Source organism: Mus caroli, unplaced genomic scaffold (genome assembly GCF_978045245.1).
Source record: "Mus caroli unplaced genomic scaffold, Mus_caroli_1 scaffold_9, whole genome shotgun sequence".
Classification (NCBI taxonomy): Eukaryota; Metazoa; Chordata; class Mammalia; order Rodentia; family Muridae; genus Mus; species Mus caroli.
Genome location: NW_028227264.1, coordinates 82124817 through 82149774, shown reverse-complemented (window position 1 = coordinate 82149774; position 24958 = coordinate 82124817). Strand labels below are relative to the sequence as shown.

General features: G+C 40.2%; 1 protein-coding gene across 3 annotated transcripts in view; it reads right to left on the bottom strand.

The window, feature by feature from the left end:
* Positions 1-24958, bottom strand: part of Hcfc2 (host cell factor C2) — a 93863-nt gene that overhangs the window by 60644 nt on the left and 8261 nt on the right. For all 3 annotated transcript variants that reach the window (XM_085843057.1, XM_085843058.1, XM_021174907.3), the window contains exons 4-12: positions 23299-23507; positions 22467-22551; positions 20667-20773; positions 20368-20556; positions 10718-10885; positions 10156-10208; positions 6091-6265; positions 1861-1934; positions 30-161 (exon numbers count right to left, since the gene is read on the bottom strand). In XM_085843057.1, coding sequence (XP_085699183.1) covers positions 30-161; positions 1861-1934; positions 6091-6265; positions 10156-10208; positions 10718-10885; positions 20368-20556; positions 20667-20773; positions 22467-22551; positions 23299-23507 — 1192 coding nt within the window. The remainder of the gene's footprint in view (positions 1-29; positions 162-1860; positions 1935-6090; positions 6266-10155; positions 10209-10717; positions 10886-20367; positions 20557-20666; positions 20774-22466; positions 22552-23298; positions 23508-24958) is intronic.

Genomic DNA, 24958 nt, shown 5'->3' with positions numbered 1-24958 from the left:
CAAAGTATAGGAATTTTATTAACAGTTACCTTTGACATACTTTGTTTTCCTTTTGGTAGCAAGTAAAACTGGCTCACCAAAGCTGTATTGTTTTTAAAAATTCCCACATCACACCACTGCTCTGCTTTCAAAATGGCCACTGGATTTGAAGGTGTCTCTTTCTAATTTCAGAGAAAGGAAAATTTATGAAGACCACATTGAACATAGAACTGTCAAGACTTACATAATCCCATGCAGTGATCTATAAGTGTGCACATGGATGAATAGCACTCATTATAAGCTCATAGAAAACAAGTCTGAACAGGCTGGGTCAGTGGCCAATGGGAAGGGGATGCCCATTGAACTGAGAGTGTAACAGGTACCAGGCACCAGGAGCTTGCTGCTATCTATCAATCTGGGTAGAGTGAGCATGCTTCCCATCAGTGACAGGTTTAAATGCCAGCTGTCCTGTAGAACACTGTCAGAGACCTCAGAAAGTGTAACCCCTTTAGAGAAATGCTACTATCTACTCATAAAGGAACAGGTAGAAAACTCCATCCCTCTAGATTCAAAACAAACAAGCAGAGATCAGTGATCTTTGTATCTGAAATACCTGTGCTTCTCCAAACCTAAAAGGAGAAAAAAAGTTCAAAACTAAAATGCAATTTGAATGTACTTCAATATATACTAACTCGGGGAGTAGATTAAACTTCTTTACATTTCTTTGCTCTGCTTTACAAACAGACTTTAATTTAAGCTACTTTCTGGGGTGAGCCATACTTATCTTGGACCTAATCTTTAAAGCTGTCTTTTTATGAACAACACGCTGCTTTGCAGAAGCTCAAAACAAGTGTGCACTTCAGTTCCTTCTGTCATCAATGTACAAGAGCACGTGCACATGCTTTCAGTGTTGGTGAGCACACAGGGCAAAGTGAACTGACTACAAGAGTCTTTAGCGGCTAGGCGCTGCTTTAAAAGGTTAGGTGCTAAAGCTCTAACAGCTCTGCAGCAAGGTTCAAGGAAGGCACCTGACTAGTGAAATAACAAACACAGCTGGGGCTGATGAATCACAAACAGATTCAGAAGAAACATAGAAACATCTTTCCATTTAATAATCCTCCCCTGAGGAGAGTCTACAAACACAGACTATCATTCTGGAAAGGTGAACACGGATGAAGAAAGATATATGATTAAAATTCTCAAAACCAAAAAACTATAGACAATTTTGAATGACTCTAAAAGGTAAGCAATTAATAAAATTATCACAGCAACAAAGTAAAATGACTATTTTTTTAAAACCCTACAAATAGTATGTCTTTATGATCCTCATAAGCAGGCAATCCTGGAGTATCTGTGAGGAACTCCGCAAGCATTTAAGTTTGGTGATACACAAGCCCATTATGGCCTCCATAGAACAAGTCAGTGTCAGACTTCTGAGCTCACTGTGCACGGACATCAATCTGCTATGGCAAAGCTCTACTGTGCTGCTACCCAAGCATTTCTGCTCCATGACAAATCCCATCTTTTAACCATTAATGTAACTTCACTAATAGACATGCGTATATTAATTTAAACATATATAAAATAGAGAAAGCATGGAGAAGAATGTCAAAATTATCTGTGGCCTCACATCCCAGAAATAGCAATTGAAAGTACGTTGTGAGCTGATACACTGAGAATATGAACATGGGTATTAAGTACATTTTTACATCAAAACTGGGTCCACAAAATGTACATTATTATTGTATCATCTTTTCCACTAAATATATTATGAAATTTCCTACTCCTCTGCCTGCTTCTAAATTTATATCAGTTCCTTACTACATGAAACCTGAGACCATTTTCATTTAAACACACATCTCCACCATGTCATAAACTTACAGAAAATGGCGTTGCTGCAGCATGCACCTCTACACGGCTGATCTTAGTTGCAGGCAGAGCACATATGTCATCAACTGAAAACCAAACCACCAGTTAACTATTAAATAATCACTCAGACATACTAAAACAGTTAATAAACATACAGAGTATTAAATGACACCAAACTTGTAAACATATCTGTGTTATGTGTATTTTATCATGATTAAAGGGACCCAAAAAACTGGGGAGCTAGGGAAATCTCTCAGTTAGTTCAATCCCAGAAGCCATATAAAACACCTGGGCATGGTGCCCAGTGCTGGGGAGGCAGAGAAAAGCAGATCACTGAGGCTTCTTGGTCAGACGGGTTAGCTAAACTGGCAAGCTCCGTGTAAAAATTAGAGACCCTATCTCAAGCAACAGGATGTACAGTGACTGAGGAAGACACATAAGGTGTCTCTGGCCTTCACATGCACACACAATCATATCTGTGGGTACAAGAGTGCATGAACTCACACATGTGAGTGCATACACACACACACACACACACACACACACACACACACACCAACAACAACCTGAGAAAAATAGTCAGAGCAATCAGAAATGAATAACCATTCAAACTAATGGCAACGATCCTTCCTAAGGCTTTGGTGACTAGCTACAGTGAAAGAGAGGATGCTTACAAAGATGAAACCCAGTTCCTAGTACAAGGCAGTAAGTTGTTACAGCCTTAGAAATCAATCAACTCCAAGGACTGTTAATGCTCTGGACTAATCTTTGCTAAGGAACAAGTTTGCTGAGCCTACTCAGAGTAGAGGAAAGATGTATCCTAGTGTGTGTTGATCTAAACACTTAACACGAAGGAGCAAAGAATATACTGGGATGGGGATGTAGCTAAGTGTAGCATAACAATGACCCTGGGTTCAGTTCCTAACATAACAAGCAACAAACACTTGTTTAATTTGAGGCTAACAAGAGGTGTATAGTGGGGTGCAAAATTATGCACCTATAATCTCAGCACTCAAGAGGCTGAGGCAGGGGGACCTCAAGTTAGGAGATCAGACTGGGCTACATGGTGAGATTTAGCTCACAAAAGATAAAAGTCAAAGGGAGGAAAAAGGACAGACTATTCTACATATCTAGCTGCTTCATGATCTTCCCCACAGTGCAGTGCAATCCCTGTCTACACTGGTAACGGTGAGGATTCACAAGCATCAGTGGATCACAGCACAGTGTGTGAAACGTGTTCCAAAGCTTTAGATTTGGTACTACATGTTGCTAGTGAGGTCTCGGCTTTAACAAACGGGCTTTTACCCCATCTGTACTGGATGGATCAGCTTTAATGGTCTGCTGGGCTACTGTAGTCTGCACACTGGAAATGGTACTGGAGAGCCAAGGTTCAGGAATTACTGTCCTTAAGTCCAGGCAACCACTTAGTACACTACATGTGCTGAAGCACGAGGACCTGAGTTTAAAGCCTGGTGCTTTCTGATTAATCTCTGGGTATAAGATGTTTAGAATAGGTGCACTACACCTAGCATGAATGTGTAACATCTTGGCTCCTCTTCTACACTAAATACTGACATTACTTGCTACTAGAGATCAAATGGCTTTGACACTAATTTTAGTCTGTATGGAGGGGGTGGTAATCTGGCATGAATTTCTTCACTGTTCTGCTTTCTCCTGTTCTAAATGTCTTTATGATGTTGTCCATTTTCTGTCTTCTCTTCCATTGTGGAAGATAAACACTGGTGCCCACACATTTCTGTTTAAAGCCTGTCTCTTCCTACAAATTATATTCACTCATCTGACAACACAGCAGACCTTCTATCAGGCAGTGTGCTTGTTTCTACGATACTGAGAGAAAACAGGCAGGGTTCATGCCTCATGATCTTCTTCATCTGGTAAAATACATGTGCAAAGAGTTGCAAACTGTGATGCTGATGCCCACTGTAAGAGACTAAAATAACAGCAGGCAAACAAACAAACCAAACCACTTCTCTTTTACTAAGCTAAGGGCCCCTTTCTCACTCTCCTCAGTGACATTTTCTACCTGGTGTTCTTACACAGTTCTTCCCTCTCCCATCACACCCTAAGCTGCAAACACCAGTCACTGCTCAGTCACCAGTCAGTCAAGCACGGATGGCCTGGGCACGGACTGCCTGTTGGGAATCTGCTCTTGTGGAACTTACATTTCAGATAACTTCTACATTTGTACTTATAGACAAATACTGCTTTATGGACTCCATATCTAGATATTAAGTATAGAGTATTTCAATTAAGTTCAAAGTTGAACATTCTTCCTAGTGTGTTCTTGCTCCTCGATTTCCATTTTGATGAAGCTCAGTGTTCATTGTGATGTCCAACTAAAAACGGTCTTCCGTGACTCACCTTTCTCTCATAACCAGCCAGCTGCAGAGCTGAAGATACCTTTATATTATACTAAAGGCATATTAAGAGCCTCTTCACTGGCTTTCCCCCTACTCTATCTTACCCACTGTGTTATCTTTACACATCTGTCTGAGAATCTTGAAAGAACTTCTAACCAGTCTTTCAATTATTTCCTCATCATCCCTCCGTCTGGTAAAGCCGGAGGGTTCTCTCAAGGAGAACACACATGCAGTCGTAACATTCCTTCATTGCTGGAAGCACACAGGGCAGTTCTTACAGTCTGCAAAGAATGCCACAATGCTGGTGACCTGAGACTGAAGAGCCAGGCCTTGACAGAGTTTATGGTGTGTCAGCACTGTGGTACAAACTCTGGCTTTACCATCTGCTTAGAACCAATTTTATCGAAAAATTGGAAGGCTCAAGCTCAAATTTGTTTTCAGCATATAAACTTCTTTGTACAGCAGAAAATTACAAATAAAAAATTTGAAACTGGAAGTTCAGAATCAAGCTTATCTATACCAAATAATCCCATTATGTAAGAAAGCCAGCAATCCTGTTGGGTATAACAAGCCATGCCTATAATCCCAGCACTTGGAAGGGCGAAGCAGGAGAATCACTAGGAGCCTGAGGCCAGGTAGCCTGGGAAACATCTGAGTTCTAAGCCAGCCTGGGAGAATAATGTGAGTCAGTCTCAAAAAAAGTAATCCAACCAAACAAAACGGAGAATCTTGCATCAGTAATGAAAAGAGAAAAACATACAACATAATGTTCTACAGTATTTTTATCTACTGTAGATACTAAATGGAAATAAAACAATGTTTATCCTGTTATATTTAAAAACAATGTTTACTCTTTATATTTGAATCCCTGAAACATATTTAAAACAGCTATTGCAAAGTCTTAAAATTAAAAAGCTACTTTCTATTCCAAGGATATGCCAGAATTGATAAAATTATTGCTGATTGTGAAATAATCACAAACAATGCTTGGTAAGTGTCTCAGTGGCATCTGAATATAGCCAGGTATGGTGAATTACAACAGTTTCTAGGCTCAGACAGGAGAACTGCCACAGGGTTAGATTGGCCTAGGCTACAATAGTGAGTTCCAGGTTAGCAAGGGCTACAAAGTATAATCCTGTTCAAAAAACCAAAAATAAGAAATAAAACAAAATATAACAGAATATTCAAATTAAAAAAAATCACCAAATTGTGAGCTGTCTTATGAATGCTGTTCCCATAACTGAATTTCCTTAATTCATATACTTGCTACACTGCTATTTACTAAATGACAACTATTTATCTCAGCATTTTAGAAATAGCAATTAAGATAAACAAATAACCTCATATAGCTAAAAAGTGACCAGAAAATGAGCACAGGGACAGTCACACTAACCACACTGGCCAACCTCAATGTCACCAAACATTCCCTGGACTAAAATTTCATATTTACAATGTGTGAACTTGTCACTATGTTCACTCTGAGGAAAAATATCAAAAACATGTAACATAAGTACTTGCCTTTAATCTAAGCACTCAAGAGGCAGATGGATCTCTGTTAGTTCCAGTACAGCCAAGAGTACATAATAAGACACACACACACACAGACACACACACACACAGACACACACACACAAGCTGGATGATGGCTGCCCATATCCTTAATGGCAGCACTTGGGAGGCAGAAGCAGGGCAATCTCCAAGTTCAAGGCCAGGGCTGAACAGAGAAACCCTGTCATGAAAAAAACAAACACACACACACACACTCCCCACCAAAACCAGTGTAAACAGTAACTTTTCAGTAACTCTTGAGTTCCCTACCCAGGCTATTAAGCTTTGATCTGATTTCAAACGTAACCCTAACCTTCATTCTTGCGCAGCATGTCTGTCACCCAGCTGCTGTTATTGGAAGTGTTGGGTGCCAATGGTGAATGCAGAGCGGCACTGGAGTCGGCTGCTCTTGAGTCGGGCTTGCTTCTCAGTGACGTTCCTCTCACAGCCGTGTGTTCAGTTTTTGTACTGTTTACTGTATCACTAACCTACAGGAAATAAAACAGTTCATCATAGCAGGAGATGAAAGTGACACAGAAGTACACACATAAAAGGAAAATATTTATAAGCACATTCCGGAAGGCAAGTTTACCAACAGGGAGTGGTGGTGCACACCTGGGAGCCCAGTCATTTGAGAGCTAGTGCAGGAATCTCCAGTGCTGTAGGCTAGCCTAGGCTATAAGTAAGATTCACAAAACAACATCAGAAACTAAAACTTACCAAAACATAAAACATTTAAAATTATCTCACTAATTTCTATAGAATCACTCTTTAAATCCAGCAGTTTTAGGAGACTTTTTCACTTACTCTCCATGCTCAGAAGACTGTAGCTGTAGTTTAGCATGTTTAGTTTTTAACATGGTGGTTAGTATTACAAAGAAATACTCACGTAACACAGTGAGGCCATGAAAACCACTCCACTTAACGTCTTTATTACAATGTGTTAACTGTGTGTATGTGTACGGGTGGGCACTCGTAGTCAGAGGACAGCCCTGTGCAGTGAGTTTTCTCCTGCTTTTTATGTGGGCTCGGGGATGGAACTCTGGCAGTCTGGCTTGTATAGCAAGTTCCTGACTCACGGAACCACTGTGTTAGCCCCTATTTGAGTTTTAAAAAACAGACACAGAGCCAAAAGATCATATGACTCTTAAAAGAAAAATATCAGAAAGGAATTATTCTGTATGAATGAATTTTATATATAAAGACTTAATATACTAATACCAGTCTTATTTACTATTGAACATTTGGTCAGAAATCTTCTTAATGCTAACTCTGGCTGTATAGACGTTTTATTCTGGTTAGTTGGGAGGCTGAGGCAGAGGAGTTTGGGACAGGGAGAGCAGAAGAGATGGGGATTTTATTAGTGACATTTAATTTACCTTCCTAAACATAATATAATGAATACATTTAAACTTTATGGCAGTTCAATTTATCAATGACAACATTATCCATTGTATAGCCATGCAACCATAAAGATAGCCTGCCTTCCTTCAAACACTCCAATGTTGCTGTTGTTTTATTCGTGTGTGTGTATGTGTGTGTGTTCACTGAACCATCTTGCTGGCCTCTAGATATCTTATTTCTTTTTAAATTGTTGCTTGAGTTTTAAAAAAACCTTACATGAATTTTGGCTCATAAGGAAAGAGTTAGGATGAGGTTTCCAGCAATGTGTGGACTGGCCCTGAACATACTTCTGCCATTTTGTCCACATATTTATGTGAGATGGCGTTCTCGGCAACTATAATCATAAAATCAAAACAGCCATTAATCTTCAAAAACATTGAAGATGTTCTAAATCCTCCAGTATTAAGTATTCACCCAAGACTTAGATATGTAAAATTAACAAGGGATAACCATTTCATCAGCATGAAAATTTGCTTATACATATATATTTGGTTTTTTTAAGACAGGGTTTCTCTGTGTAGCCCTGGCTGTCCTGGCACTCACTCTGTAGACCAGGCTGGCCTCGAACTCAGAAATCCACCTGCCTCTGCCTCCCGAGTGCTGGGATTAAAGGCGTGTGCCACCACCGCTCAGCTGCTTTTATATTTAATGTATTCATTCCAAATAATTATTTTTAAAGTAATTTCTCAGGTTAGGGAGATGACTCATTTGATAAAATACTTTCAGCACAAATATAAGGACCTGAGTTCAGGGGCCCAGGATCCAAACAAAATTTCATGTGAAAAAGATCTATGAGGTGGAAGAGTGTGCAGAGAGTAGAGACAGGAGGATGGGTCCCTAGGGCTTGCTGGCCAGTCAGGATAGCTGAATTTACAAGACTCAGGTTCAGAGAGCCTGTCTTAAAATTCAGTAGAGAATGACTGGGATGTCACCTGATGCCAGCCTCCACCTTCCATGTGTACACATGCTCACTTGCATATACACACCACACATTTCTCTATAGACTATTATTAGCAGGTATTTCATTTGTATACCTCTTTTATATTAGATATTGAAGTGTGCACATTTTTCTTAGGCAAAAAAAGGAGGCTGTGTGTTGAACAGGCTTAGGAGGCTCTGAACTAGAGCATGAAGAAAGGCTCCAGAAGACAAAAAAAGAAAAAAGAATTGGCTGGAATCTGAATATAAATTAGTTAGAGGAAAGAAAAAATTAAATGAAAAAGGGAGGCAACTAATGGCAGGAAAAGCTAAGTTGCATGTGAAGGAACATACTGACAACATACTACATGGCATGATACAAGCATCAAGTCCAACTGAACTATAAAGATTCAAGGGTGGAGGATATGGGACACGGGAGAGAGAGAGATCACCAAATCTTCACCTTATGTTATTTTTCCTGTATGTGTGAATGTGTTTGTGCATGTGAACATGTCTGTACATGTGTATGGAGAAGAGGAAGCCTTGGCTGTACTTCCTCTAGAAGGCTGTCCCGTGTTTTTTGAGACAGGGTCTCCCTGGCCTAGAATTTGCCAAGGAGGCTTGGCTGGCTGGCCTAAGACTGTTCCTGCCCCTGCTTCCCAGGACGCTTGCCTCCCGAGGACAGGGTTACAAGCACTCCCCACTGCCCAGTTTCCTCATCTTCTCAGTGAAGAGAAGGGATCAAAAGCTAGAAAGTAAAGGCTTGGCTAAGTAAGGATTTTATTTATTGTTATTGTTCTTCTGCTTGGTGTTTTGAGACAGGGTCTCATTATGCAGCCCTTGCTGGCCTGGAACTCACTATGTAGACCAAGCTGGCTTTGAACTCACAGAGATCCACCTGCCTAAGCTTCCTGAATGCTGAGATTAAAGGTGTTGGTACCACACTCAACTATGACTTCATTTAGGAGGGCACAGTTAAGATACTAAAAGAAAGCTAAAATAATTTAAAGGAGTCATTTTTTAGCAAGATTCAAGAACAGGAAGGGACAACAGTACTTTATGGTATACAGTTTATGGTACACGTACATGTGTGTACACACGTGTATGCGCATACCCCCCATATAATATTCACAACACCTTTATAGACATAATATAAATATAGTTTGTCTACTGAAACAGACAACTCACAAGCTGTATGAACAGAGCGTGTATGGCCTCCTTCCTGCACACTACGGTGTGTTCTCACACTCCTCATCCTCAGTCATGCTCACAAGAGGAATACAGCTCAGCCCTTTCCATGGGAAGGGCCCACTGCTATCAACAGCAGTTTACCAGAGAAAATATAAACTTTAATAAGTTGAGCCATTATCTTATACAAATACTTACCATGACTACTTCATAAAGAACAAATAAACTCATAGTTGTTCAATTTAGCTACTGATATTCTTTGTAAATGAACTATATAGTACACCATGAAAATATACTTAAATCATATTTTATAGATTCAGAATTAATGTATGTGTGACATCTAGTAATGTTACAATATAAACATATGAAAATGCACTTTGGTCCAGACAGGGTTCTGCTTAGTTCAGGTTGGCTCTGAACAGTAAGCTAAGGCTGGCCTTGACTTTCTGAATGCTCTGGCTCCAGCTCTCCAATGCTGGGAATACAGACATACACCACCACGCCTGGCTCCTAAGTATCAATTGGAGTACAACAGCATCCAATGCTATATGCGATGAAACCAAGCTTCTCTTCATAACAAGAGAATGCACTTCAGGCTTCTGTCATAATAATCCTGCTCTTTTCCCTTTTATTCCTGTGGGGCTAGAGAGTGAATCCAGGGTCTCACATATGCTACCAAGAGCACTCTAACCCTGAGCCTCGCCCCAGCCCAGCCCTGGGAGAACAGAGCTGCCTGGACATCTCAGAGATGATTTGCATAGAAAGCCAGGAGTAATCACTTATTCAGAGTAATACACAGAAAAATCTCAATAAAAACGGGAACTAGAGGCGTAAATTCTCATTTGTCATCACAGATGCTTCAACTTACACTGTTATGATGGGTGCTATTACTGCCTTGTCTGTGAGGGTCCGTCCTGCCTCCTGTAGGAATGAGAAAGTTCACATTGATGCGCTCTTAATTAGCATTCATAAAATATGTCGTAAATATACATGTTATAAGATTAAAATATCATCTTTACTCAAGCTTAGCCGATTTCTTAATAGTTTACTTAATAGTTGCTGAAATCCTTCCTGAAGACTATAACAAATTTAATTATTTTCCAAGGGTCTGTTCAGTTAAAAACACTTAAAAAAAAAAACCAGTAAAATATTTCTGAAAGCTAATTAAAAACATTTCTGGAACTCAAGTACTATCAACTTTAAAACAGGGTCAAAATGAACTCTATGTTCCTTTCTGAGTTCTACCACAACAACAGTAAAGCAGTCAAGATTCAGAGCTGAGGCTGAGGGGAGTCGGCTTACCAGGTATATACCAGGACAGGTTAAATTCCCGCATCGTCCTGACCCGAGCATGACCACAACATGGGTTTCTGGGTTTTTAAGAAGCACACGAGCAGACATGCATTCCTCAAGCATGACACTTATTTTACCTAGCACACTTGGCGCTGCTGAAGAGTCAGACGATGTAGCTTGGTACGTCAGGTCAGTATTCAACTGCAAAAGATAGCCCTCAACCGTCGGCACTTCGTCCCACTTGACATGGAAAGAGTTGGTAGTAGCTTTGATTAACTGTACTTGTGATGGTGCTGGGGGTTTCTCTAAAGAAAAAACCATATAATCCTTTAGTTTCAAATGCATCACTAATTTGCCAATAGTTCTGGTGTCTCCAGCGATGAGCACTGCACTGCTTACTGAATATACTTAAATGAAGCCAGAGTCAGTGGGAGCACTACTGTGCAGTTCTGATCTTATTCAGATTATCATAAAAAGAAACAATCCAATACCAAACTACTTAAGTAATTAGACTCAGCATAAAAAAACGTTTAATCCCAGAAACCTGAAGGTCTATCCTGAGCGTGACAATCCCCCCTAAAAGGCTGAGGGCTGTAATTGCGTATTACAGAATTACTGCTTTGCTGTTTTACCTTTAGAAACTTTAATTTTATTAAATTTAAAGAACTGAGTTTCAACAAACAGTATACATGCTAGAAATACTGCTGTTAGGAAAAATGACTTGGATATATTTTGGAAAAATATAGAGTTTTAATACCCCTTTAGCAAAATCAGTATTACCCAAGGCATATAACCTTGGTATAAAATATTGCTAACATTTCCACAACAAGTACCAGATCTTTAAGATCTAAGATTGCATATACAATATCTTTGGTCCTATCTTCTATGTATACTTAGGGTGTGAGTGAGCCTCATAACTGAGAGAAAGTATGTTCCCAGCTTTCAATAGTTAGCTAAGAAAATCCATCTTTGTGATTTACAGTCTACAAGCCTGTAGCTCAGCAGGCCCATTATCTTCTTTATTTTAAAATATTATCTTTTAAAAATATTTTAATAATTATTTTATGTTTATAGGTGTTTTGCCTTTATGTCTACCTGTGCATCATGTGCATGCCTGCTACACACAGCACAGAAGAGGGTGTCAGGTCCCTGGAACTGGAGTTACAGATGTTGTGAGGTGCCATGTAGCCCTCTGAAAGGGCTGCTTGCACTCTTAACTGCTAAGTCACCCATCCCTCCAGCCTCAAATCTATCTTTTTACTGAGTAGCAGCAATATACCAACAATAGGCCAGAGCCAGTCCAAGCCTGTTTCCTGAACAAGTCTGCTGAAATACAACAGGACTCATTTGTTAATGTATTTTGCCTAGGGTTACTTTCATACTTCAAGGTGAATTAGGGGACCCATATGGCCTGAAATATTTACTATATGGCCTAGTAACTTCAACAAATCCCATAAAAAGTCCTCCAACATCCCATTAATAAACTAAGCTATTTTTATTTGTCAAAGTAAGGCAACTCAGACCTGAATAAAAGCAAAAATTTGGAGAGATTTAGGAAGTAGACCAAACACATATGAAGATAGAAGATATGGAGAGAATTTTGAAAAATGTAAGTCCTAAAATACAATTTTTTAAAGGTTTAATTATTTTATATATGTGAGTACTCTGTCTTCAGTCACACCAGAAGAGGGCATAGGATCTCATTACAGATGGCTGTGAGCCACCATGTGGTTGCTGGGAATTTAACTCAGGACCTCTGGAAGGGCAGTCAGTGCTCTTAACCCCTGAGACATCTCTCGAGCCCCCCTGAAATAAATTTCTATGAAACTAAACAACCTGAGTTTCCAGACTGAAAGGGCCCAGTTAGTCCTCAGCACAGCAGATTACATCAGAGCTGCAGAGCTGAGGAGATGGCTGAGAAGACCTGAGTTACTTCCCACACAGTCATCAGGTGAGTCCTAGCCATGTGTAGCTCCCATTCCAGGGGATGAGGTGCCTCTGGCTTCAGGCACATGCACTCGCTTGCACATACTAAAATTAAGACCACACACCTACAAATAACTCAAAATAATAAAAATAAAACCTTCCTTAACAAGCAATCAAGCACCAAAGAGAGAATGGTGGCACGCATGCTTAAGGCAGGGGATTGCAATGTGAGGTCTCTCGGGCTATAATGGAAGACTCAATATAAACAAATGAACAGAAACAAGCCGCCAGCACCATAAGATTTAAAAATTGCAGGAACTGAAAAAAAGAAAATTCAAAAGCTTCTCGAAACAGGAGAGTAGAAAAGGTCATCATGCTAAAAAGAACCAAAACTGGGGTAGGAGGGCTGGCTCAGGGGTTAAGAGCACTGGCTGTTCTTTCAGAGGACCCAGGTTCAATTCCCAGCACCAACCTGGCAGCTCACAACTGTCTGTAACTCCAGTTCCAGGAGATCCGACACCCTCACATAGACATATATACAGGCAAAACACTAACGCACATGAAAAAAAAGGAACCAAATCTGAAACCTGGAAAACGCTAGAGGAAAATGTAGGGAAGATACCTCAAGTCACAGGTAAGGACTTGTAAAATAGGAGTCCAGTCACTCAGGAAATAAGGCAATTATCAACATATGGGACTGCATGAAATCAATTTCTGCAAAGGAAAGTGTTAATTGAGTAAAGAGGTTGCCTACAGAGCAGGAGAAAGCCTTTGTCATCTGTAATGGATAGTTATCTAGAAAATACAAAGAACTTAAAAATCTAATAGCAAGAAAACAAACCACCCAATTTAAAAATGATCTGAGCAGCAGAGAATTTTCAAAAGAAGAAATATAATGGCTAATAAATACTTTTAAATGTGTTTGACATCCTTGGTGATCAGGGAAATGCAAACTAAAATACTGTGATCCTGTCTTATCACTGTCAGAAAGGGTCTCATTGAAAACAGCAACACACCCCATTTCTGTCTGGTCCAGAGCTGATCCTCTGCAAAGGGGCTCCATACCTAAATAGCGACGGAGAGAGCTAGCCTGCCAGGAGTGCAGACAAGCCTGTGAGTGTAGATAAAACCAGCACTGCTGCTCAGAGGAAACCTCACGGAAACCTCAGGACCCAGGACCCTAGGAGCTGCCTGGGACAGGAGCCTTCCGGTTTCTATCTGCACCAGAAGCTGATCCAGTGCCCTAGCATTACATACACTAATACCGCCAGGAGAGAGCTGGTCTCCCAGGAGAGCCAACACACCTGCAAGCACAGGTAAGACCACCACTTCTCTTCAAACTCCTGGCACAAGAGGGACCCTCCCAGAACCATCAGGACACAGAAATCAAGGAACAGCTGGGAACAGAATACTTCTGATTACTGTCTGCACCCCAGAGTTGACCCTGTACTACAGCTCTTCATACCCAAATTCCTCCAGGACAGAACTGGTCTCCCAGGAGTACTGACACAGGCTTGCAGGAGGGACAAGCCACAGTCAGAGACAGCAAGACCAGCCAACACCAGAGATAACCAGATGGCGAAAGGCAAGGGCAAGAACATAAGCAATAGAAACCAAGGCTACTTGGCATCATCAGAATCCAGTTCTCCCACACGGTGAGCCCTGGATACCCCAATACACCAGAAAAGCAAGACTCTGATTTAAAATCAGATCTCATGATGATGATAGAGGACTATAAGAAGGTCATAAATACTCCCTTAAAGAAATACAAGAGAATACTGGTTTATACAAAATTACAGGAAAACACTATCAAACAGGTAAAGGAATTGAACAAAACCATCCAGGATCTTAAAAAAAAAAAGAAATCACAAAGGGAAACAAACCTGGAGATAGCCTAGGGAAGAGAACAGGAGTCATAGATGCAAGCATCACCAACAGAATACAAGAGATAGAAGAGAGAATCTCAGGTGCAGAAGATACCATAGAAAACATTGACACAGCAGTCAAAGAAAATGCAAAATGCAAAAAGCTCCTACCCCAAAACATCCAGGAAATCCAGGACACGATGAGATGATAGGTATAGAAGAGAGTGAAGATTCCCAACTTAAAGGACCAGTAAATATCTTCAACAAAATTACAGAAGAGAACTTCCCTAACCTAAAGAAAGAGATGCTCATAAACATACAGGAAGCCTACAGAACACCAAATAGACTGGACCAGGAAAGAAATTCCTCCCGTTACATAATAGTCAAAACACCAAATGCACAAAACAAAGAAAGAATATTAAAAGCATTAAGGGAAAAAGGTCAAGTAACATACAAAGGCAGACCTATCAGAATTACACCAGACTTCTCACCAAAGAATAAAAGCTAGAAGATCCTGGGCAGATCTCATACAGACCCTCAGAGAACACAAATGCCAGGCCAGACTACTATACCCAGCAAAACTTTCAAACACCATAGATGGAGAAACCAAGATATTCCATGACAAAACCAGATTTATACACTATCTTTCCACAAATCCAGCACTACAGAGGATAATAGATGGAAAACATCAACACAAGGAGGGAAACTACACCCTAGAAAAAGCAAGAAAGTAATCTTCTTACAACAAACCCAAAAGAAGATCGCCATATAAACATATAAATAACAATCAAAAATAACAGGAAGCAACAATCACTATTCCTTAATATCTCTTAACATTAATAGACTTAATTCCCCAATAAAAAGACATATACTAATAGACTGTATACAGAAACAGGACATAGCATTTTGCTGCATACAGGAAATGTACCTCACTGTCAAAGACAAACACTATCTCAGAGTAAAGGGCTGGAAAGCAATTCTCCAAGAAAATGATCCCAAGAAACAAGCTGGAGTAGCCATTTTAATATTGAATAAAATCAATTTTCAAACAAAAGTCATCAAAAAAGATAAGGGAAGGACACTTCAGACTCATCAAAGAAAAAAAATCTACCAAGAATAATTCTCAATTCTGAACATCTATGCTCCAAATCCAAGGGCACACACATTAATAAAAGAAACTTTACTAAAACTTAAAGCACATATTGCACCTCACACAATAATAAAGTGGGAGACTTCCACACCCAAATCTCATCAATGGATAGATCATGGAAACACAAACAGAGACACAGTGAAACTAACAGAAGTTATGGGCCAAAAGGATTTAACAGACATCTATAGAACATTTCATCCTAAATCAAAAGAATATACCTTTTTCTCAGAAACCTCATGGTTCCTTTTCCAAAACTGACCATATAATCGGTCACAAATCAGACCTCAACAGATATAAGAAGATTGAAACAATCTCATGCATCCTATCAGATCACTATGGATTAAGGCTGGTCTTCAACAGTCAAAAAAACAACAGAAAGCCCACATACACATGAAAGCTAAACAATGTTCTACTCGATGATAACTTGGTCAAGGAAGAAATAAAGAAATTAAAAACTTTTTAGAATTTAATGAAAATGAAGGCACAACAAGCATACCCTAACTTATGGGACACAATGAAAGCAGTCCTAAGAGGAAAACTCATAGCTCCGAGTGCCTCCAAAAAGAAACTGGAGAGAGCATATACTAGCAGCTTAACAGCCTACCAGAAAGCTCTAGAACAAAAAGCAGCAAATATACCTAAGAGGAGTAGAGGGCAGATAAAAATCAAACTCAGGGCTGAAATCAACCAAGTAGAAACAAAAAGAACTATACAAAGGATCAACAAAACCAGGAGTTGGTTCTTTGAGAAAGTCAACAAGATAGATAAATCCTTAGCCAGACTAACCAACCAGAGGGCACAGAGACAGTATCCAAATTAACAAAATCAGAAATGAAGAGGGAGATATACCAAGAAATTGAGGAAATTAAAAAATCATCATATCCTACTACAAAAGCCTATACTTAGTACAACTGGAAAACCTGGATGAAGTGGACAATTTTCTAGACAGATATCAAATACCAAAGTTAAATCAGGATCAGATAAACCATCTAAGCAGTCCCATAACTCCTAAAGAAATAGAAACAGTCATTAAAAACCAAAATACAGCCCAGGACCAGATGGGTTTAGTGCAGAATTCTATCAGACCTTCAAAGAAGACCTAATACCAATACTCTTCAAACTATTCCACAAAATAGAAACAGAAGGAACACTACCCAATTTGTTCTATGAAGCCACAGTTATGCCGATACCAAAACATCACAAAGACGCAACAAAGAAAGTGAACTTCAGACCAATTTTCCTTATGAATGTTGATGCAAAAATACTCAGTAAAATTCTTGCAAACCAGGTTCAAGAACACATCAAAACAATCATTCACCATGATCAAGTAGGCTTCATCCCAGGGATGTAGGGATGATTCAATATATGGGAATCCATCAATGTAATCCACTACATACACAACTCAAAGAAAAAAAAACACATGATCATCTCATTAGATGCTAAAAAAGCATTTGACAAAATTCAACATTCCTTCATGTTAAATGTGTTGGAAAGATGAGGAACTCAAGGCCCATACCTAAACATAGTAAAATCAATATACAGCAAACCAGTAGCCAACATCAAACTAAATGGAGAGAAACTTGAAGCAATCCCACTAAATCAGGAACTAGACAAGGCTGCCCACTATCTACCTATCTATTCAATATAGTACACTTGAAGTCCTAGCCAGAGAAATTAGACAGCAAAAGGGGGTCAAGGGGATACAAATTGGGAAGGAAGAAGTCAAACTATCACTATACTTAACTAACCCCAAAAACTCCACCAGAGAACTCATGAGAGGCCCTACCAGAGCCTTAAAAAAAAACAGAGTCAGATGCTCTCAGCCAACCACTGCACTGAGTGCAGGGTCCCCAATGGAGGAGTTAGAGAAAGGACTGAAGGAGCTGAAGAGGTTTACAATCCCATAGGATAAACAACAATATCAACCAACCAGGCCCCCCAGGGCTTCCAGGGACTAAGCCATCAACCAAGGAGTACATATGGCTCCAGCTGCATATGTAGCAGATGGTGGCCTTGTCGGGCATCAATGGGAGGAGAAGGCCTTGGTCCTATGAAGGCTTGATAGATGCTCCAGTGTAGGGGAATTGAGGGCGGGGAGGCAGGAGTGGGTGGGTGGGTAGAGGAACAACCTCATAGAGGCAGGAGAAAGGGGATAGGATATGGGGTTTCCAGGAGTAGTGGGAACTGGGTAAGGAGATAACACTTGAAATGTAAATAAATTAAAATTAAAAAAAAAAAAAAGGAAAAGAAAACAGAAAACAGGAACACTGAAGACCTATGGAAAAGAAGACTCACTCATGCTGCCCAGAGTATGAACTGATCCTGCCACTATGGATACCAATGGGAGATCCTCAGAAGCCTAAAGACAGAACTCCCACTTGACCTCGCTCTATCACTCTTGGACATCTATGCAAAGGCCTTTACATCCTATTCAGACATACTTCCTCATCTATGTCTGTGGCTACTCTATTCGTAATGTCAAGGAAATGCATCAACTAAAGGTCTGGCAACAGGTGAAAGAATGGTATATCCACAGAGAAAAACAGAATTATAGTTTGAAAAAAAAAATAGAGCCGGGCAGTGGTGGCTCATACCATTAATCCCAGCACTGGGGAGGCAGAGGCAGGTGGATCTCTGAGTTCAAGGCCAGCTTGGTCTACAGAGTGAGTTCCAGGACAGCCAGGGCTACACAGAGAAACTCTGTCATGAAAAAAAAACCCAACTTCTTCCCTTCCCCCACCTCCACCCCCCCCCCTAAAAAAACAAAACAAAACAAAACAAAAAACCCAAAACTAAAATGGATGGAACTGGAAACTATAAATGAGGTAGGAAGGCTTAGGAAGATGAGCACATGTCCTCTCCTGCGGGTCTCAGCCTTTGACCTCTGTAGTACTATAGGGACCTGTGTAGTATAAGGTCCTTACAGTACTACACAACCTGCTCAGTCTGTATAAGGTTACTTGTATGATGTCTTCGGGGCTGACCATTTTGTGTTGGATAAACAACTGGTGTGCTCTACTCCTTGGGGAAGACTATTTCTCCCACTCCCCTGCACCCAAGGCTCAGGGAACACTGCAGGAGAGGGGACAGAGATTGTAAAAGCCAGAGGATAGGGACTTTTCTGAGACTGTGTCTCTGAGCAATGTCAGAGGCTATTCTCACAGTCTCACCCTCATGACTGCATAAAGATGAGCTGAACACTGGCAACAACAGACATGCAAAGACAAGTAGACAAGGCAGACCACAAGGCCTCAACCCTACATGCAACATGAGATGTTTAAATGGATAGTGGTGTCTAAAGCCTTTAATAAAAAAAAAATAGTTATAGATCCAGTGGAGGGTTTCTTAACCCTTGAAAAGCACAGATCTCTCAAGTAGAGAACAAAAACATATTTTTCACAGAAAAAAATCCATACGTACTCATTTTTTTCTTATGATTTTTTTCAGCTGAAGGTTATCTTTGTATTATCCACGTCCAGGATAGCTAGTTTTATGCCAGCTCAGTACAAGCTAGAGTCATCTGGAAGGTGGGAACCTCAATTGAGGAACTGCCTCCATGAGATCCAACCACAGGTCATTTTCTCAATTAGTGCTCAATGCAGGAGGGCCCAGCCCATTGTGGGGGTGCTAGATCTATAAAAAAGCAGGCTGGACAATCCACAGGGAAGCAAGCCAGGAAGTAGCATCCTTCCATGGCCTCTGCATCAGCTCCTGATCTTCAGGTTCCTGCCCTGATTTCCTTTAATGGTGAGTCCCAATACTGAAGTGTAAGCCAAATAAAGTTTCCTCTCCAAGTTGATTTGGTCATGTTTCATCACAGTAAAAGAAACCCTAACTAGTATAAATAGTAAATTAGTAAATCTCATTTTAAAAGACAAATTAGTAAACTGGATTTTCTGTCTTTCTCTTTGCTAGTGTGCTTTTTTAATGAAAACATTTAGTCTCCAATTTAGTTGTTCTATTCCTTGTTGTTCCCAACATTTTAATAATCAACTTTTTATATACAAAAACTACATAAATCAAGCATTCTGCTTGCACACCTTAATGCCAACACTAGGGAAGTGGAGAGAGAGAGAAGACTCAAGAGTTTATCACTTGCCACATAATGAGTTCAAGACCAGCTGGGATACACAAGACTCTATCTCAGAAGAGGCAATAAGCTTTCAGAGGGAGGAGAACTAGAAGAAAAGACTCTGATGTGTATGAAAATGCCACGATGAAAGCCTTCACTCTCTACCTTTCCCCACGTGTCTGTGCATTTGCGTCCTCTGCAGAGCAGAATGAGCCCTTCACAGCTGAGCCACCTCTCCAGCCCCACACAAGGGAACCCTTATTAACCGGAATAAATTATCCTTTACAGTAAAGTAAAATACTTCTCCCTGGAAAGCACTTTTGAAAAGCTATACTGAGTAGTAAAGCTGGTGAGTAGTAGCTGCCTTCTGGAGCCGTACAGTGTGCAGTCACAGTGTAGTAATAACTACACCTTTGGGCCAGAGCCAGCAGGGACTGAGCGAGCGGGGCCAACCTGAGCAAGCAGAGGTCCTAAATTCAATTCCCAACAACCACATGAAGGCTCACAACCATCTGTACAGCTACAGTGTACTCACATACATAAAACAAATATATCTTTTTAAAAAGTTATTAGAAGGAGAGATGGCTCAGTAATTAAGAGCAAGTACTGCCTCAAGGAGAGAGGAGTCGATAGACTTCCTTGGAGTGGGGAGTAGTTATACATTTCTTGCACTCATTTCATGTTCTAAGAAAGAGAAGAAATTATATTCACTTTGCATCATTAGCCACAGACACAGTTCCTACAGTCAGAACTTAGTTAAGTACTCTTACCTACCAGTATCAAGATACCAAAGGTCCTTGCAGCAGACCTGACTGTTTAGTGCTTTTTTGTAGCCATCTCTTCCACTCCAAAAGTATAATCGAGTGCCAATCGCAACAGCGCAGTGGCCTGCTCTTGGTCTTGGCCTTGAATTTTTTTTATCTTCCTGAGAATCTGATACTAGAGTAGTCCACTCTGCCGTATCTAGAAAGAAAGGAACCTCCATGACTCAGGTACTGCTCTTAAGCAGCAAAATAACAAAAATTACTTTGGTACCAGACATCACGTCAATGGGTCAATTTCCAGAGACTCACCGAGGTTTAGGTAAGAAAACGAGCTGGTGCATCTCCACTCACAGTCATGGGGGGAAGTCTCAGGATTTTCACCTTTATGTGGAACCCATCCACCAAAAATGTACATCCTAGACAACAAAAGAAAACCAAAAACTTTAAGTGATTTAATTTTACTTTTTGGATCAGAAATACTAAGAAAGAACTTATATTTGTTGACTTAAACTTCAGAAATACGCAGGCCCTACTATATTATAAATAAGAAAATGGGTAAAATGGTTTGTGTGTTTTGTTTTGTTTTTTAAAGAATTTACACATCTCAAGTCACGGGTACTTGGAAGCTAAGCAAACAGGAGGATTATTTGAGCCCATGAGTTTAAGGGCACACTGGGAAATGAAACAAAAGCCTGTCACAGCAGCACGCAGTGACAAGAGAAAGCTGAGAGTTTTATAAAGCAGTAAATTTAAGTGACAAATGTTTGAACGTTAACACACCTGCGACCAGTGCTGTATAATCCAGTAAAGCATAAGCACACAGCTCTCTGCTTCTTGACAGCAGACACAGTGGCCTCCCCAAAATGATGGGCATCCCCTCAAACTGTGAGCAGAGCTGGCTCTTCCTTCCTAAGTTGCTCTTGTCAGGGGATTTTAATCACATCAACAAACAGTGGCTAAAACAGTGGCCAAAACCGGTGACATTGCACATAACTTGGGTCACTGCTATGACTTAACTTTAACAACTTTAAGGCTGGTGTGGCTATGAAGCCTGTATCCCCAACTGCATGGGAGGCTGTGGTGAAACCAGGCTTGAACAGGCCTGATGGTGCAGGCTTACAATTCGGCGTGAGGGAGGCTGAGGCAGGAAGATTACAAGTTTGAGGCTTGCCTGGGTAAGTCAATGAAACCTGCTCTTCAAATGAAAAAACAGAAAACAAAAAACAAAAAGTTTGGTAATGCAGCTCTGTGGTAAGACATTTATGAAATATGCGTAAAACTCTCAGTTCAAACTCCAGCACTGCTAAAACAGAGAAATAAGCTTAAACTTTCCCCAGCACCTAAAGGTTCTTGTCGGAACACAGTCCAGGAATTGAGCGGTGTGAGAACTGTGAGTGTGTGTGAGAAAACTCCAAGAAAACAACCAGAGTCTTGAGACTTGAGTTTCTTCAAAGCACACAACTTTCCTTGGGATGTGTGTTCATGCTTCTTCCAGGCGTAGTGAACATGTTACTTCAGCTGTTGTTGTTTTGCCACATGTGGCTTGTCCTTGTGATTGAACACTTACTCACGTGACCCAGAGTAAAGTTGGTTATTGCATGAGAATTTAGTTCACCTTGTTTTTAGACCTTGCTCTCCCAGGCTGACGTGGCCAATGAGAGAGAATTCTTTTCAAGACATATTTTATTTCATTAGTGTGGGTGTTTTGCATGCATGTGCGCATATGCATCACATATGTGCCTTGTGCCTGAGGAAGCCGGCAGAGGCATCTGATTCCCTGGGACTGGAGTTACTAATGGATGTGAACCACCATGTGGCTGCTGGGAATCTAACCACAGAGAGGACAAAGCAGCTTGCCGAAACCTGCTGATGGCCATGACACCCATACGAGGAAAGTCACAGAGAGGAAGCTAAGTAAGCATCAGAGACAGTACTGACAGGTAAGGGTGTGCAGGCGTTTCAGCTCCCACAGACAGATTACTTTTGCACATGGAGGCACTATTAAGTTTGGTAGTCTATTTTTAAGAAAGTAGCATCTTTACTTTTTTTGTATGAATCTTTTGAGTTGGTAAAAATAATAAAAACCAAAAAAACAAAAGAAAGCCATACTTGTTTCCTATAACACTGGCTGTATGAAGGCTTCGTGGAAGTGGTACTGTCCCTTTAGTTTCTGGTTTGGACCATGACATAGTTTCTAGAAATAAAAATAAGCAAGTCAGGAATTTGACCTAATAACAGCAAATCATCTCAATTTTACACACTTAAAAAATAGAACAAGAAAAGTATTTATCAAAATAAAACAAAAATGTTTCAAATCAAAATAAGTCAAAAATGTTTCAAATGTTTTAGATGAAATTCATCCGCATCACAAAAAACCTGCCAATCAGAAATCTATTTACAGTTGAATTTAACACTGATATTGGAAAGGTGTGCTTAATGCATCATTCATTTTGAGTTACAAACAGTATTTCTGATTTTAAAGTTTTAAATAAGAGCACAATTTATAAAAGAGACAACAATGAGAATCACATTTCCCATTGCTCACTTCTAGAATCCCTTCCCTCCAGGTTTCCCACTGGTTAGTGTGTGCTGTGAAAGCCATACTTCTGAAAGTAGAGAGGACAACCATACAAATGAGCAACCTAACCAGATACTTCTCTGCGTGACAGAGGGCACTACTGACAATTACAAAGAACAATAAGCACAAAGCTGGACCATTCTAGACAAACCAGAACTTAAGGCGATATTAAAGGAGGAACACTACTACCATAATTGTAAGAAATTTTGCTCAAAATAATTGACTATGTCTCAACTGTTCCTAAGACTATAAATGCTGACTAAAATCTTAGTGCAATTTGAAGAATATTTAAACAAAAAATTAAATACATTAAAACTGTTCCTTTACTAATCATAAGAAATTCCTGAGTCAAATTAAGATTACCTAAATCAAGCTGCCATAGGTCATCCAGACGAGCACCGCACATTCCACCAAAAACATACATCTTAGGACTCGCAGAGTCTTTTTTACAATAGATAATAGCAGTATGGGATTCTCTTGGAGAAGGCACAATGCCTTTGGTGGCTGGGATGCTCCAGCCCACAACACCAGAACCATGCTGTAGCTCCAACTCATAGAAATCATTTAAATACCTAGGATATCACAAAAGAAATTAAAACATTCACATGATATATGTTTTATTTGCTTTTTATTTTGATTCATAAATCTAACATATGCCAGCCACATTGTGGTGCATAGCTGTAATCTCAGTCCTCAGGAGTCTGAGGGAGGAAGATCATGGATTCCAGGTCAGTATGAACCACACAGAAACACCCTATCTCAAAAAAAAAAAAGGAAAGAAAAAGAAAAGGGGGCTTAAGAGATGGCTTAGCAGCTAAGAGCGCTCACTGCTCTGGCAGAAGACTAAGTAGGGTTGGTTCTTAGTGCTGACGCCTGGTGGCTATAACCACCTGGAAGTCCAGCTACAGAGGATCCGATGCCCCTCTCTTTCCTCTAAAGGCACCTACATGCACACAGTGCAATAAACTCACAAGAAAACACACACACACACACACACACACAGGTTTTTGAAAAGAAAAATGTCTTTCATATGCCTATTGTAAAAAAATTCACATAGTACAAAAAGGCACTAAGCAAGCAAAACTTCCAGATACTCACGTCATACACACTTAGGAACTCTACTACGTCCTGGAGCACTCGCTATGATTTAATAGTGAAGACACAAAACGTCTGGCCCATACTCTTGTCAATGACAACAGTGGTGGCTTTAAAACACAGTCCCAAACATCTGACATTCTTTCCTTCATGAGATGAGGTTCCTCTCCCCTTTACTTTAGGCTGGTCTGTGACGGCTCTGAACAAGATGTGCCAAGACTGGGTTGTAAAAAGCTAATACGTTCTCATTATAATACTGCTTTTGGAACTCTCAACCATCATCTAAAAAAGGCCATTTGAAGGTCTAGGTGTGCAGCTCAGGTGGTGGAGAGCATGGCCAGCATACAGGAAGCCCTGTGTCCAGTCTTCAGCAACGCACATCCCAAGCACAGTGACACATGCCTATAATCTCAGCAGTCACAAGGTACAACAGGGTGACCAGAAGTTCAAGGTTACTCTTAGCTACATAGTCCAAAGCCAGCCAGGGTTATATTTGAGATCCTGTCTCGAAAAAAAAAAAAAAAGCCATTTGTAGAGGCTTGTTAGGTGATAGCCCAGTTGAATCTCTCCTTCAGTTACCTCAGTTAACTATCAGATGTGGGGATGACCATTTAAGGTTTCTCACTAAAGGGTTTAGCCATGTCTTCTGTGCCCTAATCATCTTACTTACAGTGTCTGTGAACATGATACAAGTTACTATTTTGTATCATTAGTTTATTACACAGCACTAGATAACAGAACAGTTATTATGGACATGATTTTGGCAAACATTTGACACCACTGCTATCTGGAATAAGCACTGCTTCGCAGCTTTCTTGGCACACTATAAAATGTCATAGCAATATCCTAAACTGTGTCTTTAATTTAGAAACTGGCACTAACTTTGTTCTAACCAGCTTCTTTTCTTGAAAAACTTTCATTAATCTGT